This window comes from Cajanus cajan, chromosome 6, assembly GCF_000230855.2.
Source record: "Cajanus cajan strain Asha chromosome 6, NIPB_CcT2T_4, whole genome shotgun sequence".
Lineage (NCBI taxonomy): Eukaryota > Viridiplantae > Streptophyta > Magnoliopsida > Fabales > Fabaceae > Cajanus > Cajanus cajan.
This window is the reverse complement of record NC_138522.1, coordinates 50,014,209-50,033,831: the sequence shown is the minus strand read 5'-3', so window position 1 is coordinate 50,033,831 and position 19,623 is coordinate 50,014,209. Positions and strand designations below refer to the sequence as shown.

Below are 19,623 nucleotides of genomic sequence, written 5' to 3'. Positions count from 1 at the left end.
CTCTGTTTCCTTATTAGGCGTATTTTAGAGAAAAAAAAATTGTCTTTTCTTATAAAGCATATTATAGTTTCTAGAAGAAAGTATTGAATTATTTTCTCTTTATTTGCTCATATTAAAGATTGTAAGAATGTGTTTTTTTCTCTCTTATTTTTTTTTTGAAGGGATTCTCTCTTAATTTTTAAACTCTTCAATAAATATTTATAATTTTTATTAGTATCGAGAAATATTTTCACCACACATGAAAATTTAATGATAAGAGAGTAAAATTGGTAAATTATTTTATTTTATGAACTCGATAAAATCAACTAATATAACTACTTATTGGTATCTAAACTTTGATTTTTTTTTTGTTTATATATATGTTCAGAATGAGTATTTGATAGTATATTAATGACATTATAATATTTTATTGATTTTAGTGCAATCAAGATGCACTAGATTTACACAAATAATTCAATGCTGTTTTTTTGTTTTTTTTCCAAACTCACTGTCAGAAGGTCTATCCTTGTAGCATAAATTCTAAGTATGACAAGAATCCATAATAATGATGAACAGAAGAGAGAAAACGAACAACTCAATTCTGATATAGTAATAGAGAAAAATGATTATTCGGAAACACATAGACTCCTAACATAAGCAACCAATCATTATTTGATACTCAATTTTCTGGCATAAAATACTAGCAAAGGCAATGTCTATAATAGAAGCTTGTAAATACGCAATTTTTTCATATTTTATTTTAATGCGTTTCTCTCTTTTTTTCTCTCTATTTTTTTTTTTTCACAAATAACAATAATTTTTTTTCTCTTTCTCGGTTTGGCATTTATCTCCTTCTTGTTAACCTTTTCAAAATAAATTAGGCAAGAACAGTCTAAATGGTCGACTATATTTTCTTTATATTTTATTTCTTTATCTGTTATCTTTTTAATTTTAATTTTATTCCGCTACTCCCATTTCTTTTTCTTTTTAGAATTGTATCAATTCAAAGCGTAAAACAAAGTCAGAATTCCCAAGTGAAGAAAAATAAATTGAGCCTTTAAGCCCATCACACAAAATTCAATTGCAACAAATTGGGCTGCTTGAGCCCACTTTACACAAATAAATACCATCCTTTTCCATGGTGCATGCTATGTTTGAATTGAATAGTTTAAGTTACTTTTTATCATGTTGTTGTTATGTAACAATAAATGATTGTTGCAATGGAATGATTGGTGTAGTATTAGCATCATTTCATTATCGAATTTGCATCACACTATCGCATTATATATTATGATACCGTGCGCCGGCAAATTTTGTCACTCACGTCACGGAGTATATATGATGATAAAAATAAAATATAATTATTTGTTTGTGAAAAAGGTGTTACTCATTATTATATTAAAAATTGTGCACGTATCGTCCTGATGGTGATACAAATTTTTTTTAAGAAAATAATTATATATACTGTAAAGCATAATTGGCATGTTAAAATGGCGAATTTGACAATGTAGCAAACTAAAGAGATTAAAGCAGCAATAGGAGAAAAATAACCATTTGATACATTGTATACTTTTTGCCAAACATACATTCACATGAAAAATATACTCTTTTCGCCGTTGTTTGCTTGAGATGATTAGGGGGAAAAAGTGAATTCTAAAATTCAGTATTTTAATTTTTTTAATGTAATATTAAAATATATATATATATTTACATCCCTAAAACTGTACTGCGTCATTTTCAGAAGAAGAAAAAAACAAAAGATTAGTTTCTTTGAAAATGAATCATTAGAATAATATATAAAAACTAAGAAATAATTAAATTAATTTTATAAGATTACTTATCTTAGTCTGTATAAAAATAATTAAATAAACATTTATTATGAAATTGATGAAGTAATTAAAACCGAAGATATTTAACACAAGTCCTGTACCCGAGGTAATTAGGATAGTATCGATTGTATATCTTATTTTAATTTAACTATAGTATTTTAGTATGTGTAATATAGGTTAAATGTTTATTATATATAATTAAAATTTATAATAAATTATATATGTAAATAAATATTATATTTAAATATATAAATTATATTTAAAATTTATATAAATATGATAAATAATATATGATTATTTTTATTTATTGATAATTTATTTTTAAAATATTAAAATTTAATTTATAAATATTTATGATAAATAAAAATTAAATTAAATAAAAAATTAAAAGATTTTTTAGAAAACTCTCTCATTGAAAAAAAAAAATGTTAGTTTGTTGGAAAATAATTAACAAAAATATTCCCCCATGAAAACCAAGTGGAATCGAATAGCTGTTTGGGAATTTCAAAAAAATCGGCGTCTAAATATTGGGCGCTCAACAACATCGTTTCTCACAATCGCTTTACCTCGTTCGGATTCGGAGGTAACAATTAGCTTTCAATTTCATTCCATTGAAATTCAAATACTATCCATTGTTGTTCGGTTAAAAATAAATACATAAAGTTGAAAGAATGAGTGATCAAATAGTAGTACAGGCTTGACTAAAACTAACCGTGTGCTAGGATATCACTTAAGATATGCTAAAATAGTTGCAAGAAGGAAAGAAAAAACTTTTACTGTATAGTAACTTTTAAGTAATTATTATAAAAATTAAAATATTTATTAGTATATGACAATTACGATTAAATAATAGTTTACACAGTATATATACTAACCTTTTTTAATTTTCTAGTCTTCGTTTTCCACAACTTTTTCTGGCTGAAAAGCAGTAATAGGAGAAAAATAACAATTCGAAGAAAACAGAGGCTTCGTGATTTTTCCAGCGGAGTTTATTCGAAAGCATTTTGGACACGGAAAATCGTCACACAATGAGACAAACAGTCATTATTATTATTTATTAGTGTTAAATCGGAAACATACATAATGAATGACACTGACACACGTAAGATAATCCTGATTAAAGCTTAAGCCAAACCTCCTTAACACATCTTTTTAACTTCTAGTAGCGTTCTGTGAACACAACCATTTGAGTTTGAAGAACTGTGTATTGTCCGTACTTTTTGCCGACCATGCCTATTTGATTTGACTTTCGGCTGATTAGGATTTGTCGAATTCTTGTCTCACTCTTACAACAGAACTCAGTCGCTAATTGACTACTTACCCATGGCGAATGGAATCAAGCACCAAGATTGACAAAATCATGCATGATAATAATCAAAATGATATAATTGATGAGACTATTGATAATAATAAGTAACATTATGAAATTTATAGGATAGTAAGAAGAAATAAAAGAATTTATGGTGACAAATATAACTCTCATATAAATGAATTTGAACCTCCAACTCAAAAGCAACACAGTTTACACTCACCGAATGTTGTAGACTCCGGTGAAGATTCAAATAGGAGAACAAATTCAGATTAAAAGAAAAGCTCTTTTAAAGGTACATTATGCATTTTTGGTAGAGCTTTAGAGCTATATTCTGATTTCTGAACAGCATGACAGCTGAGGAAGAATAAAATAGCAATAATCATGGCTGTCCCACTATCCCACCATCTCTCAATCTTATCATCCAATAAAACACAAGTACTATCTTCTTGGCTGTTCGATTCTCATAATTAACATATTTTATAACAATGAATTGGAAGAATCATGCATCACAATAATACCAAGCCAGCATGCGTTGCGGTTTTCATTTCAAGTGTTGCAAGGAACAAAGAGCTAAAAATGCAAGCTTTGAGGAAAAATGTTTATTAGTCCCGAAAAAAGAGCCTAAAATTACAGGCAGCTGGCGAAATGAAATTATCTAAACACAAAAATAAAATAAAAAAAATTATATATTATTCGTCGTTAGCGCTAAGGTGGTTGACCTTGTTACCGCGCGGCGCGTTGGGGGCATCGACGAGTGTGGCGGCGGACATGTCCATCTGGGAAACCCTAACCGCCCCGATGAGCCTCTCGGGCAAGTCGTCCTCGGTTTGGGCCTCGACGACGAAGCCCATATCGATGGTGACGGTGGTGACGTAGCCCAAGGCGAGTCGCAGGATGGCGTTGGCGATGGCGCTGCTCCCAATGTCGACGTCAATCTCCAAGTAGTTAGGTCCCCTGTGGTAGTTACACGTCAGCGCCCTCCCCAGCAAGCACGCGCTGTAGTTCCCCACCGCCTTTTTCACGATCCACGGCCCCTTCACGATCCGGTTCACCAGCTTGAACCGCTGGTTGCGAAACGCCTCGTCGCCCTCGATGAACCGCCCCAGGAGTGAACCGGACTGGACCGGCTCCTCCGTGTAGAAGTAGAACACCGCGCTGTGGTACTCCTTCCCCGGGATTTGGAGGTTGACCGCGAAGAGGAAGCTTTTCAGGGACTTCCCTTGGGCCTGGGCCTGTCGAAGGGCCTGTCCCACGCGGTTGTCGGCCCGCCCGAGGACGTTCTCCAGCTTTGACGGGGACTTGAGCCAGTCCATGCCGGCGGGGGAGAGGAGGTAGTCGCCGGCGGGGGTTTTTTGGCGTTTGGTGAAGTAATTAGTGGAGCGGAGGAGGAAGAGGTCGCCGGGAGGGGAGGCCCAGCCGTTGGTGCCGGAGTCGAGGTCGACGCGGCGGAGCGCTCCGCCGTTGAGCGCGTGGGAGGTCCAGTGCACGGAGGACATGTTTTGGAGTTCACGTCATTTGGATTGGGATTTGGGAATGGTTGGGTTGTTGTGTTGTGTTGTGTTGTGTTTGGTTCAGTGAACACAACGCGACTAGTCGACTACTGCTGTTTCGTATATCAAGGATTAAATTAAACCGATTCGGAAGAAGGGAATCTTCAAATACCCAAAACACCCTCGCCTTTCCTTCAATCTACCACAAACCCCACGCGGATCACACGCGCTCGCCCCTTCCATACTTTTTATTTTTTACTCTTCACTCTTCACTCTTCACTACGCTACACCTACAATACAATGCTTCTATTTTCTTTCTTCTTTAATCATTATTAACAAATTTAATTAATATCTAAGATTTTGTATAATTTATTAGCCAACTTCTTTTAAATAAATACTCTCTAACCAAAAAACGAACGTATAAGTAAATTTCAATAATTCAACCTTATTTAATACTTTTAATCTTAAAATATCTTATGTATCTTAAATGTGGATAAATATATTTTATGTGAAATAATAAAATATATTTATTTAATGAACTTTCTTAATTTTTATAAAATTATTTATTTTTGTTTATATATAAATCGATAATAAGTTCTACGGATAAAAATATAACAAAAAAATATTTTTTAAGGTTATTAAATTTTACTTAATAGTGAAATTGAAATGGTATCTATAAAATTTTATGTTCAAATATATTTTATTTTTATTCTTGTGAAAGAAAAATAATATATATATATATATATATTTCATTAATAATATAAAAAACAATCAAAGTGAAATAATTTTTTTCCTAAAACACTAAATAAAGTGAAACAAATTACAAAAGAAATATATATGTGATAATTTTGACTTACGAATGAAATTCGTCTTAACCAGGGTTTTTTTATCTTTACTTTAATCCAATTATTAAAATATCATAATATATTATTACAATGAATGTATTTAAGAATGTTGACTGGATTTTTAATAAATGTAAAATATTGATAAGAAATTAAAATTATTTTTTTCCTTTTTCTAAGTTATAATTTTAATCCCTTTATTTATTTTTAAGTTTTAATTTGATTCTTTAATTTTAAAATTTTTTAATATTATTTTTTCATTCATTCAAATTGATATTAACAATGTTAATAAAATTAAGTGAAAAATAACATTGAATAAGTTTTAAAAATTAGAGGATCAAATTAAATATTTTTAAAATAATGAATCAAAATAAATATTTCAAATGATATTTAATGTTATTCTTTCATCAAATTTCGTTAACATTGTTAATGTCAATTTGAGCATAAAGATAACATTGAACATTTTAAAAAAATTATCTACCCAATCCAAACTATTTAAAAATAGTAAGACCAAATTGAATCTTAAAAATAATAAGGTATAATTTAATTTTTTTTAAAATATATATCAGGTATCTTTCCCCTTCATTTTTTTTCTTTTGAAGGTGGGATTTCTTACCATCTTTACTTAATCGAAGTGAATTTTAACTTATTTGGGTATATATTAAGAGATTTTGGATGTATGTGTTTTTTTTTTATCATTACATGTATGTATTTTTATTTATTTTTACTATCTTTTAGTTATTGAGTTTGGCTATTCTAAAATCATGCATCTACCAAAAAAAGTTTTATTAATATTAAAATATTTTATTTGTATTAAAATATTCTTTACCAGATTAACTTAAGTATCAGGTCTAGCTTAGTTGATTGAGTAAGATGCACGAGTATTGTAAACTTTGTTCATATCAACGATTGAGAGTATTGTAAACTTCGTTCATATCAACGATTGATTTTCATAGATGAAAAAAATTAACTTAATTAAGATATAATCTATAAAAAAAATATACTTAATCTTTATATGATATATTTTAAATACACAATACACGTAAATTTATTTATTGTAAAACTATATGAACCACTTTTTAATAATATATATATATATATATATATATATTTAGCCACCAAGGTGGGTCATCCAACTCGACCTTACTCACTATATTACATGTTGTTTAAAAGATGATTTAATTTAACTCAACTCATTTTTAAACTAGATTATAAAAAATGAGTATGACTTGGTTCACCACATAGTGAGTTAAATGAGTTGACTTACTTAAATTAAAATATACATTTAATTTAATTTAAAAAATATATTTTATAGTCTCATATTTTAGAATTATAATTATGTTAACAACTGGAAAAAAAATTATCATAAAAAAAATAAGTATCAACCATAATTAACTTAATAAACTTATAATATTAAAGTTGTTGCATAAAATATTAATAAATAATATCAAACTAATACTAAATATCCTAGTATATAACTAGTATATAAAGTTTAGTTAATAATGTAAATGTATAATTGTATAAACTAACATTTGAGAAGAAGAAAAAGAAAAAGTAAATTATGTGGACCAATCGTGAATGTACTGAATTTATAACTAGTTCAGTTGCAAATAGGTGGAGCCAAAAAAAAATTTTAAAACCAGATTCATATCAAATTTTTCTAATCCAACCAGAGTCAAACTTGTGGTTGATAGAGATTTTTCACTAATTTTGACTCATTTTTTATGACTATATGTAAAAGTAATAATTCCTATATTATAAACTATTATTAAATGTGAGTATCTTTTCGTTGTGCATTTTTTTTACTTGTGGCAAGTAACTTCGTTCGTATTTAACAACTATTTTATATTTGAAATAAATAAATTTTATTTTACATTGAGGTTTTATAAATTAAAATTCTCTTTTAAGTGGGTATCTTCACGTGGTCGAAGTGAGATTTAATTTTTTTCGAATATATTAAATAAATGATTTTCGATGCATGTATGAGATTTTGTTTCTATCTTTTATGAATTTAGAATTAATAATTATTTATGCATTTTCCTTTATAATCATTTTGGGTACATGAAGAGAAGAAAAAAAAAAAGTAAAACAGAAAGCAAAACAAAAAAGTTAATCTCTTATAAGAAGTTAATTCTCATAGCATCTTAACAAAAGTCTTCATAGATCAGTTGGCACATTGGACAATGGCTCCTATTTAGGTCCAAGTTTTGACAAATAGTCTGCACAATTGTTGCTTTCACGCAGCATTTTCCTTTATTTGCGAGGGTATAGTTTTTCTTTTTCTTATATTTTTGTTAAGATATTTATAAACAAGATTATTAATTAGACTATGAATATAAAATATCAAATAAAAAACTAATTATATCACCAATTTAAAAATATTTGCAATGGGTTTAAAAGATTTAATAAATATATTAAATATTTTTAAAGTAAGTATCATAAAAAATAACAATGTTACTATACATAATAATTTTGATTGCTATCAAGAGAAAATTGTGATTATATGAGATTGCATGTAAAAACTATTCATAAATAAATATATCTTAAATATTTAGATTTTTTAAGCTACAACAAATCCTTCGTCTAATTTTTAAATATATCAATTTCCTTTTTTGGTGATTAATTTATTTAGGGTAACAATAGAAATACAATTTGGTCTTTTAGTTATGGATTCTTTCAAAAAAAATTAATTGTTTATGTTAGATAAAGTATTAAAATATTTTATTGTTTATGTGGAAATTCTTTACCTAATTAAGACATGATAAATTTTAAACATACACATAATGCATGTATATAAATTTATTTATTACGAATCTATGTGATTCACTTTCTATGTAAAACATATTTACTAAAAGTTAAAATATATGTAAAAAACATTTTTCATTGTTTTTTATTTTTTGTCTTTCATTTAATTACGGCATGGTTATCTTTAATTTTTATGTTGATTTGAAAAATATGATTTGATTTCTTAACAAGTTCTTGAATCCAAATATTATATGCATACAGAAAAAAAAAATCTGAATTAAATCCTAATTTTTAAATTCTATAGTTCTCATGTAACAATTATTTAATCATTCATAACATATACATGTATAGGATAGAAAACATAATCAACTGAAAGCTTAATCCCCTTATGGGATTACCTATATCACCTACATAAACTAAACATTTGTATACATAATATCCCTAATCATTAGACAAGTATCTATACAATAATATTATGTCACGTTAGAGTGACATCACCAAAATTAGCATCAACCACATGACCCTCCACTAGTTGAACAAGCTATCTTGCTAATTTTGTTATGCTTTCATATAAAGTATGATAATTGCAGTTTCAATTAGAAGGAAGAAAATGGGTAAGTTTGTGAAAGAATCAACATATCATTAATATAATAAGTTTTCAACAATACAACATAAACAACATTCAACGCAATGCAACTTAGCAACTTTCAATTTGTCAACAACATTTTCATATATAAAAAAAAAAGCATCAACTTGTAACACAACCAACTTTATCATCATAAATATCTTTAAACAATTAATGTGTTGTCACTCATATTAACTATACCTACTATAAAGGTGTGCAACTTAAGTGAACAACATTTGACCTATCGAAACTAGGCCAAGTATAAACAATGTTAGGCCTCACAAAGTGCTAAGTATACAACTTAAGCTGAATTCTTGGACTTCACCACTTAAATTAGGGAAGCCTAGTACTATTATTAAGATGGAACAACTTGGGTGTGAGTCTACCACAACCTTAGCATGCATAAATGAATCGATTAAGAATTAGCCTGCAAATTACCCTCCAAGTACTATGCAATCTTCTGGTAATCGATTAAGAATTTTAACCTTTGACTTCGTAGCTTATTCAATTTGGTCACTTCATACACAAATGAATCGACCTAAGCATCAACCAATACCCTCCACAAACTTATTTTATCTTGAATCGCTAAAAAACTAGAAGATAAGGAAAAGATGAAAGTAGAGCTTGAAAACTCTGCACGACTCTCTACTCAGGATTATTGGTTGTGGAAACTTTGAATCACCGACTCAGTTACCTTGGATTAGCTATAAGTAAGGTCGAAGGAGGAATTCAGTAGAAAAAGAGAAGAAGGATTCCTCAGGTTCTAGAGAACTTTTCTTTAATTTTTCTTAAAATATAAAATATAAGATTTATATATTAATAAAAACTTTATATATCCTTATTTTAGCCGACCCAACTAACTTTGAAAAACACTATCTCAGAGATAACTTAACTCTCAAGAGTCTCTTAATGTCAAAAGCTTTAAAACAACAACAATTCAACAAAACAATAATTAATCATATAATTAATTAACAATCAGACAAAATGACATAATATTACATTATATATAAGAATGAAAGTAGTAAATTTTATTAACTATTATATTGTTAATAACTTTATAAAATTTTAAACCAAAAAAACAATTTATAAAAGAGTAAATTGTATTAATCTTAAGCCAAGAGTCCAAAACCTACACGTTTAAATACCAAGACTTTCATGATTTCATCATAATCATGTATGGACTTCTACTCCTTAACTTATATTGCTTCTACCTTAAAACTTTTACTAACTTGAAGTTAAAATCTTTATTTGTGCCACCACCTCATCCACCACGGTCTATGTCGCTTCCATGTTCAAAATCTGTGACCCACCAAACGAACCACCTAGTTGGAATGTCGGTTTAAACCACGTCACGAAATGAAATATAAGATTACACATTCAAGAGAGAAACAAAGTATTTTCAGATAAACCACGGATAGACATAAGGAGATAGAAAAATATAACATTACAAGGGTGTTTTCAACAAACTACTCTATTAACTTATAAGTTATTTTAATTAAATTAAATGTATTTGATATATGTGTTTATCATAGTATCTCCTAACTTATTTACAAACATCAAAGCTAGTATCGTGACTCAAACTACAACTCCTCTTTCTCTTTTGTTATTTCTCTCTTTTATCCTGTCCCTTGTAATTGTACCTAAATATATTTATTTATGTTATTTTACATTTATTAATTATTCTAGTAGCAAATATCACTAGTTTATAATTTAATCAATCAAATTATAAACTTTCAATTTTTAAGTTCTTTGTTTCTAATTTAATAGTTTTTTATTAGCTTATGAATTTTAGCTAACAGTAAAATTGTTTTTGGGCAAAATACACTCTAAATAAGTTATTTTCTAAGTCATTCAAGAACCTAAATAAACTTTTCAAGTTTATTAAGAACTTGAGTTCCATTAAAAGCATCTCACTAACAATACATTGATTAAAAAATAAATCAGATCTCAGTTGAAAAAATTAAAATTAATTGATTGAAATAAATAAAACTTATTTTTAGTGATCTCTACGTCTTGAAAGGAATCGGTCTTCAATTACTCGTTAAGAAATATAAGTATTAAATCAAATACTATACTTTTATATTATAAGTTAAAATACCATTTTAGAAATTAAAAGTCTTTTAAGATTTTTACTCTCGGTGGTCAAATCTCTTAATTTTTTAATGTACATTTTTATATTATTATTATTATTCTGTATTCTAACTTACAGAAGAGAATTAAAATTATTTTTTTAAAGTTAGTTGCTTATTCTGATTTTTTTAAAAAAAATTAATTCGCATACATTTTAATTTTTTATCCTCTATTTTGTTTGGGGTTGTTGGCAAAGTTTGATATGAAGGCAATGGACACTTTATTATCAACCAACGAAATGGATAAATTCAATTACTGACTTTTCTATTCAGTATATTTATGAAAATTTTATCATTTCGACTTTTATTTTTTCTTATTGCATATATGAAAAAATTGATATATGACAAAATTCATTTCAAATAAATAAAAAAAAAACTCTGTTTATGTATATTATTTTGCTCTAGTAATTATTTCAAACCATTTTTATTCTCTAATTATCATCAACTTATTATTTTATTATTAAAGAACTTATATTATTTATAATTTTAATTTATTTTAAATAAATATAAAGACATTTTGTCAGTAATTCTTAAATCTTAATAAATAAATAAAAAGCTAATTACACGTGGCACGGCCATCCAACTACCCAAGTTTGACGTCATTATGAAGATTTTGATGATCCTCGTTATTTTATTTGTTTTATAAGCATGAGGTGATAAAGTATTTGGGAATAGTGGTGATAAAATGGCACAAAGCATGCGAGTCAGTCTGTTAATTCGTTAAAAATTGATTAAATATTTGAAGTCATTAACTCATCTAATCTGTTCCACCTAACTTGTCAGATTGTGGGGTTAAACTTAAATGGTCAACTGGGCCACTTCAGCCTGTCAGTCCTCCTATTTTAATTTTTCTTTTATATTTTATTTATTATTTTTAATGTGAGTTTAACCAAGTTATCACATATTAATTTTATGTATAATATGTGATTTATTATATAATATGAAGTGTATTTGATTTATATTAATATATACAGTTTGAGATTTGTTATGTAATAAATATGTTATATGAGTTATAAATATTATTATAGTTACATATTTATTTTGTTATGTAATAAATTGAGATTTATTATATAATAAATTAAATTAAATCAGTTATAGTTTGACTATTTTTTATTATTTAAATATATTGATTTCTTTCTTTTTTGTATTATACTTTTTTGCAGGCTGACCCAATTTTAGATGAGACGGACCAATGTTTTTAGCCCCATTTTGTTTAGTGGTCTAGTCCGTTTTAGGTAGGTCTGAATAGGTTAGGATGATTCGTTTTTTCCTTATCTAAAATATATTAAAATTAATTTATTACATAAAAAATATTAATATTTTTGGACTAATCATGTGATAATATGAAGTATTTATGGACTATGTTGATAATTAATTATCAAAAAATTTAACTAATCATCTTTAATAGAGTCTTTCATTCAATCATATATTTTTCATGCACATTACTCAAACTCGAATCATCGCATAAATCGATACAAAGTTTAAAGTTATAAAATATATACGTTATATTATATTAAAAATTTGTAATGAATAAATATTTTTAAACAAATTAATTTTTTAAAAGATATAAATTATGTTTTATATTTATGTTAAATGATTAGTATTTTAATATATACATTACACAAGTTAATTGTTTATTATTTACTAGTAAGGAAAATTTCACTCCATGCTTCCGTAGAAAGTAGAAAGAAAGAAAAAAGATAGATAATTATTTTTAAATAAATAAGCAAGTTTTATTTTTTGTAATAAAAAGAACATTTTTTATACATTTTTTTTTCTTTCTATTTCATACATATACATTAATAGATTGTAAATTAGAATATAAAATAAGAGTATAATTGACTTTCTAAAAATGGATATCAAAATAGTATATAAAGATAAATAAAATTTATGATAAACTATATATATAAAGTAACTATTATATATCCCAATAAATATTATATTAATTTAAAACTTATATAAATAAATATTTTTGAATATGAAAATTATAATATTTATGAAAAATAATTTATATTATAACACAAGATTATTTATGATTTATTTAAAATAATTTAATTTAATTTTAAAAATATATAAAATAAATACGAATTGAAACAATTATACACGGTGTCAGTGTGAAGTGATTTTATCATATATGTATATATAAATATAAATAAATAAATATATATATATATATATATAATAACACAAAGAGAAATATATAATATAATAAATAACTCAACGTAATAGTATTCAATACGTGGGATTAAAATCCTAATAACATTTATTTATTTTGATTGGATTTTGAAGTTTATAATTTTATTAATATTCCTAAACTTTATTCTTTCTTTGATATATATATATATATATATATATATATATATATATATATTTTTTTTTTTTTTGTTGATAATCTATATATATATATATATATACATTTCCCTTTGTCCTAAATGGTAGTAATAGTTATAGGAAAATGTTAACAATTAATTATGGATCAGTTATTACCCATCATGTACTAATTAATTATATTTTATTAAACTAGTTAATTGTATTTAGCTGCTGGTGTCGAAAAAGAAATGTATTCAATTGCTTCAAATATCTTAAAGTTAAAGTATCAAATTACCCTTAAGTTGGGTTCTTATAATTTGTGACGGATTACACTTCTCTTATTTAGAGATTTTTTAATTGATCATTTGTTTTAATCGTATTAAATTTAATATTTAATATTAAACACAATTTATTTATTTTAATAATAAACCAACAAGAAAAGTGATTAATTTTTAATCACAAGGTAGGTGTCTCCATGGGATAGAAATATGAGAAGTTAGGTTTGATTTTTATTATTGTTATTGAAATATTTTATATTGACAAAAAAATTTCCAACTATAAAGGGGTCAATGTCTAACTCAATAGTTAGTTAAACTGAATTGGTGTAAATTCTTTAATACTAAATTCAATTTTATCAAAAAGAAAAACAAATCAACCAATCAGATCTTGAGTATTTAAATAAAAAAATATGTTTGAAATAAAACACTCCTTTAAAAATAGTGTGACAATACATAAGAGATGAAATAAAAAGATGAAAGTCTAGTTAAATTAAACTCCAAACTTTTTAAAAGATAAAGTTATGTTTAGTTTTATTGTTTTCTATTTTCATTTCCAAAGACAACAAAAAATAACATTAAAAATATGTTTGATTTTAAACTTACAAAATATTTTCTCAAAAAATATTTCCAAAAGAAGTCGAAATTTGAAAATGAAAAACCATCGTTTCCGAAAGTGGTCTATTTGAATATGCGATGACAAGGTGTGATTATCTTAATTTTTTTATATCATTTAAATTGTGCATAATTTTTTCTCACTTGCTTCCTCTAGATTTTGTCTGGAACCTGCCACTGCCACTGACTTCTCTCTCTCCCTCTTTTACAAATATCGAAAAGATGGAGATATAGAAAATAATTATTTGCAAAAAAGTAAAAGTACGTACAATAATATTTTGCTTTAAATCTTTGCTATTAAATATTTAAGGCTTAAATATGTTTTTAGTCCCTAAAAAATTTATTTTTGGTCCCTCAAATTTAAAATTATTATTTTTAGTCCCTATAATTTTTTAAAATCTTATTTTAATCCCTTAGGTCACAAATAACATATTTGAAAGTGATTAATTAAAATAGTTATGCAATATCAACCGGATTTAATGTGATATTTTCACTAATAGGGACACCAATAGGTAGATTTTATGCAATAATGTTTGATGAATTTCTTAACAAAATTTGAATATAAAGATTAAATTAAGATTTTTTGAAATTACAGGGACTAAAAACAACAATTTTAAATTTGAGGGACCAAAAATAGATTTACTCTAAATTTGAGGGACTAAAAACATATTTAAGCCAAAATTTAAATATAAAAAAGTATTAAAGATTATAGGATACAAAGATTTTCCTAGGGAACCAAGATGAACATATTAATGTATTTTTATTATACAAAATTTGTTTGTAAATTTTATATAAAAAATGTTTAATGAACTTTTATTCAAAAGTTAAAACAATTAAATCATTCATACTTTTTTTTTGAAAATAAAAACAACAATTCAAACAAAACATGTTTTCTAAATTTAAAATTTTGAAAATGAAAACAATTTTCAAGAAATAAAAATAGAAAATGAAAACAGAAAATGTTTTCTGTAATCAAACAAGAGACCAAACTAAAAATAAAAAATAAAACAAAAGACGAAATGAATAATTTAGTTAAATTATAATCCATTGTCAATACATAGCCTTCAAACTCAACAAATAATAAAACAAGAGACTAAAATATAATTAAAGTTATGAGAATAAGAACAAGTACGATTCTGGAAGAGTATCGTGACATTCATTATTGGTTCTACCAAATAATTCAGAGCGAGTCTTCGGGCAATAACTGCCACCGAGTACTAACATGGAGAAGATTTGCAACCTGTGCATGTCGGGCAATAACAACTCCTTTAGCAGATTTAGTCGCGTTTAGATTTTGCCTTTCAAAAGTTGGTTGCTTGAAAAAATGAAAATGTTACTGTAGATTGCGGATGCCACATCAAGTTAATCGCCTAGTTATTTTGGGGAAACATTTCTCTAACAAAATATAGAACTTCAAAACTTAAACCCTAAACTTAATAAATCTTGAGCTCAGTTGCAGCTTGACTGTATTCCATATTGATTACTTCCATTTTGGGACAGTCGAAACCATTACCTTGGGAATCACATGGAGGCGAACAACCTCTAACAATACTCAAATTGAAACACCCAAACAGCCTCATTCTTGAAGTTCAGGGTGCATACAATTTGCAGGGAATTAAACAAATAAGGAACCTTCAGCACTTTAACAAGGGAAAGTTAAATAATGCACATCCCCAACAAATGCACTCTTTCATTAATCTATCTGATAATTTTTTCCTCTTTTATCAGAGAAATGTTTTGCACACCCAAAACATTCTTGAGTCACACTGAGCCATTGTTGCAATCTTGATAATCCTATTTCAAACATGTTCATATCATCTAATAGTATAATTACCCTGTCTGCACTTTGGGATTTCCCATTCCATCATGCATACTTTGTATCATTAAACAATACACAATCTTAAAAAAAAATATATCAGGTACTAAATATGGTACGTATAACCATTTCTCTTCTCCCAACATGCTAGTGCAATTCTATGGGTACTGGGGAAATTATAAAAGAATTGAGCAAGAAAGAAAATTTCCAAGAAACTATATCAGTTAAACATCTAGTAGGCAAAAACAAAACAAAAAATACAAACTTATCCTCTCCGAGAGTAAATCACTCAGATAAGAAAAACACACTAGTTTTTTATTAAATTATTTGTGTATGAGAAATCAAACCGCAGAAATATACATCACACACACGGGAAGAAATCAATAATTTTGCTAAATTGACAGCGTACTCTACACGAGACAATAAATTAAAATTGCACAAAGGGACTAATTAAAAAGTGTAAATTATGAAATCATTAACAATCAACAACTATAAAAATGAAGATTAGGGTAAAAATTTGCTAAGTAGGAAAATTAGGGTTCACCAATAGTAATGGCGATTGACGAAGCTTGTTGTTCAGTGAGCCTTTCTCCTCTGGCGCGTTTGTTTCTGGGTGGCTAATCTATAAATCCAATATACCTGTTGAATAATAAAGAGAGAGTGAATAGAGAGAGAGATGAGGGTAATGGAGAAGGGTGAGAGGAGAGAGAAAATGACCATGGCGAGGACATGAGCTGCTATTAGAATAACCACTAACAAAGGTACTGCATCCTGGATCCATGGTTTGTATTGTTGATGCGCCATTCCAAGCCAAACAGCTTTTCCTTTTACTTGGAACACGATTTCTCTTTTGCTTTTCTTTCCCTTCTTCTCTCTTTCGATTGATCGCTTTTCCTTTCTTTTCCAATCACGCAACTCAGAGGAACCCCTCGGAAGTTAAAGGAGGAGAGGGGAATAATTAAGTCTAATAATTATTATTAATTTTAATATTATTTTATCTATTGCATTCTTTTTATGAACATGGTAACCTAATGTTTCAGACCTTATTTTTATTTATTACTGGTAACTGGTAAGGGACATCTTATACATCTGTCTATTTTATTTAAATAATAATAAATTAAATTTAAAAGGGCAAATTAAATATGAGAGGTGATTAAATATAATAAAAAATTAAAATAGTTCGATCAAAATGTGTAAAAAAAATGAGAATAAGTTTTATTATTGATACAGATTAATTAAAATATTTTTTTATCATTTACTAATTAGGAGATTGATAATTATTTTTAAAGAGTAAATTATACGAACATCTATATAATTTTTTATGAAATTGTTTGTACCTCTACTTTTTTATGTTTACAATAATCTTCTTTATAAAGGATGTAATGTTTTTCAAACAATTGAAAGGGATTTGTATAATATTTAATGGGTGTTAGTATAATTTTTTCAAACAAGTATAATGTTAATGTAAGGATAAAAAAAAAGGTGTGAATGCAATTTCATGAAATGCTAAGAGTGTTAATATAATTTACTTTTTTTTATATCTATAATATATAATTATTTTTTATCAGGTCAACTCATTTAAGGGATAAAGTTTTTGGTGTAATTTCATGTCTTAATTAAAGATATGAACCGATTAAGAAATACAATGGTTGAATTTTTTGTATTGACAACTTTTATTTATTTTCTTTTTTATTTTGAACTAAAGATGTCTCTTTCAAAAATGATTTTTTTTTTTTAATTGAACATCTGCATATTTAAGGTAGAGATGTTAAACATGGCCCAACCCAACATGTTAATTGGGCTATTATTTTTTTTTATTTGAAATCTAGCGAATTTATTTACTTTGATAGTTTTGTTATATTTTTATTTGTAAAATTTAAATCACAATGTAAAATAAAATAAAACAAATTAATTTGACCATGTCTAATAGGGTAAAAAGTTGATCAAGTCAAGCCACAAAATAAATGGCCCCAAAAAATTAAGTTAAGTTAATTAAGCTCATGTAATGTATTGTCAACATGAGTTAAGTTGACCTGACTTTATACATTTGTCAATTGTAGTTTAATATACCTAATTATATATCAATTATATCATATCTCATTGATTAATAATTAAAAAGTTAATTTAGTTTGAATTTTGTCATATATATTAATTTATTTTATTATAATTCATAATTAATAATTTTCTAATTAATGATTATTAATGTATCATATATATTTAATTTTTTTTTACTTAACATGTTACAAGTTTCATAATAAGAGTTATTATTATCATATATCCATTTTTTCCCTTCTTATATCTATCTCTTTCATTTCTTATCTTCTTTTTTTTTTTCATCTGCTCTCATTCATAATCCACTTCTTTATTCATTTTTTTTCCAAAAGAGTTCTTTAATTTATGTATAAAGAATAATGCTAATACCTTTGTTTTCTCAACAATAATAGATAGGAACTTGTTAAACATTAGAATATGTGTACACCATATGCATATAGATATATTGAGAATATATATTATTGTGGAATTGAAGTAGTAAATACAAAGTTTTAGGTTCAAATCCTATTATTTTTATTGTAATTCTCAAAGGTAAAAAAATGTAGATATATTAAGAATAGTGTAAAGTCACTTATTTCAAACTATTTTATTTGTGATCAACTCATGATTTGTATTTTAAACTATCATGAGTATGTTTAAAACTCTAAACAAAAAAAAAAAAATCACGTCTAACATGCAAAAACTACTTCTATTGGCTTTCATGTGACTTAGATTGAACTTGATATGAAGAAGAATCAAACATACACTATGGTGGTAATATTTATATAAGCAATCAATAAAATGTAAAAACTTTAATAATATTAGTGCATTTTAATTAAGTAAAATTAATAATTTAATAAATAAACAAATTATGCTTGCATAATCTTTATGGTTTTTGTTTGTTTGCACCATACCAATGAAATGATATGTCTTTCTCTTTACCTCATATTAACACACAAATACAAATGTACACTATTTTATCCAAGTGAATGTGCCTCCATGTAAGAAATTTCACATTCAAACTAGTATGAGATAAAATACGGGTAAAATTTTGTAGATAGCAAATTGTATCTTAAGGTTCGTTTGATTTGTGAAAATCTATAGTAGTAAAGAATACCTAAACCTAGTGAATACAATTATCTTTGTTTCATGTTTGATTTTTAAAAAAATATTGTGAGACAACATAAATTAAGTAAACAAGAATAAGACAAAAGTTTCACTTGACCTAATTTTTTTTATTAAAGTTCAATTTTACACTCATTGATGGTTTATTGGTAGGGGTGAACAAGAGACAAATTAAGAAGAATTTATATTGTCCTTACTTAATCTAATATTTTGATAAAATCATTTTCTAAATTTAAATTAGCTCGATCAAAACATATAATACATAAGATAAGATTGAGTCCATTCAATTTTTTGACGTAATATATCACATTTAATATTATATACAATTAAATTGTAGAATATAAGAATTATAAAAATTAAATAAAGGTATATTTGAGAACATATATTTAAAAATAAATAATAAAACTATAAATATAATATCATATCATTCAAAATGCCATATATTAAATATTTTCTATATTAATGTATAATTGTTCAATTTTTTTAAGTGAATATACAAC

The 19,623-nt window shown here is 26.2% G+C and overlaps 1 protein-coding gene and 1 long non-coding RNA gene across 2 annotated transcripts; both read right to left on the bottom strand.

Moving 5' to 3' along the window:
- Window positions 1-3,632: 3,632 nt before the first annotated feature.
- LOC109817103 (protein ENHANCED DISEASE RESISTANCE 2-like) lies at window positions 3,633-4,733 on the bottom strand. The gene has a single exon (XM_020382297.3). It carries the CDS (start codon window positions 4,614-4,616, stop codon window positions 3,810-3,812), a length of 807 nt encoding a protein of 268 aa, XP_020237886.1. The 5' UTR covers window positions 4,617-4,733; the 3' UTR covers window positions 3,633-3,809.
- An 11,528-nt stretch (window positions 4,734-16,261) lies between these two features.
- On the bottom strand, window positions 16,262-17,001 carry LOC109817106 (uncharacterized). Its single transcript, XR_002241325.2, has 2 exons — window positions 16,685-17,001; window positions 16,262-16,606 (listed from the first exon to the last, which is right to left on the bottom strand). It is a non-coding gene; the product is annotated as an uncharacterized LOC109817106 (long non-coding RNA).
- Between the last annotated feature and the right edge of the window lie 2,622 nt (window positions 17,002-19,623).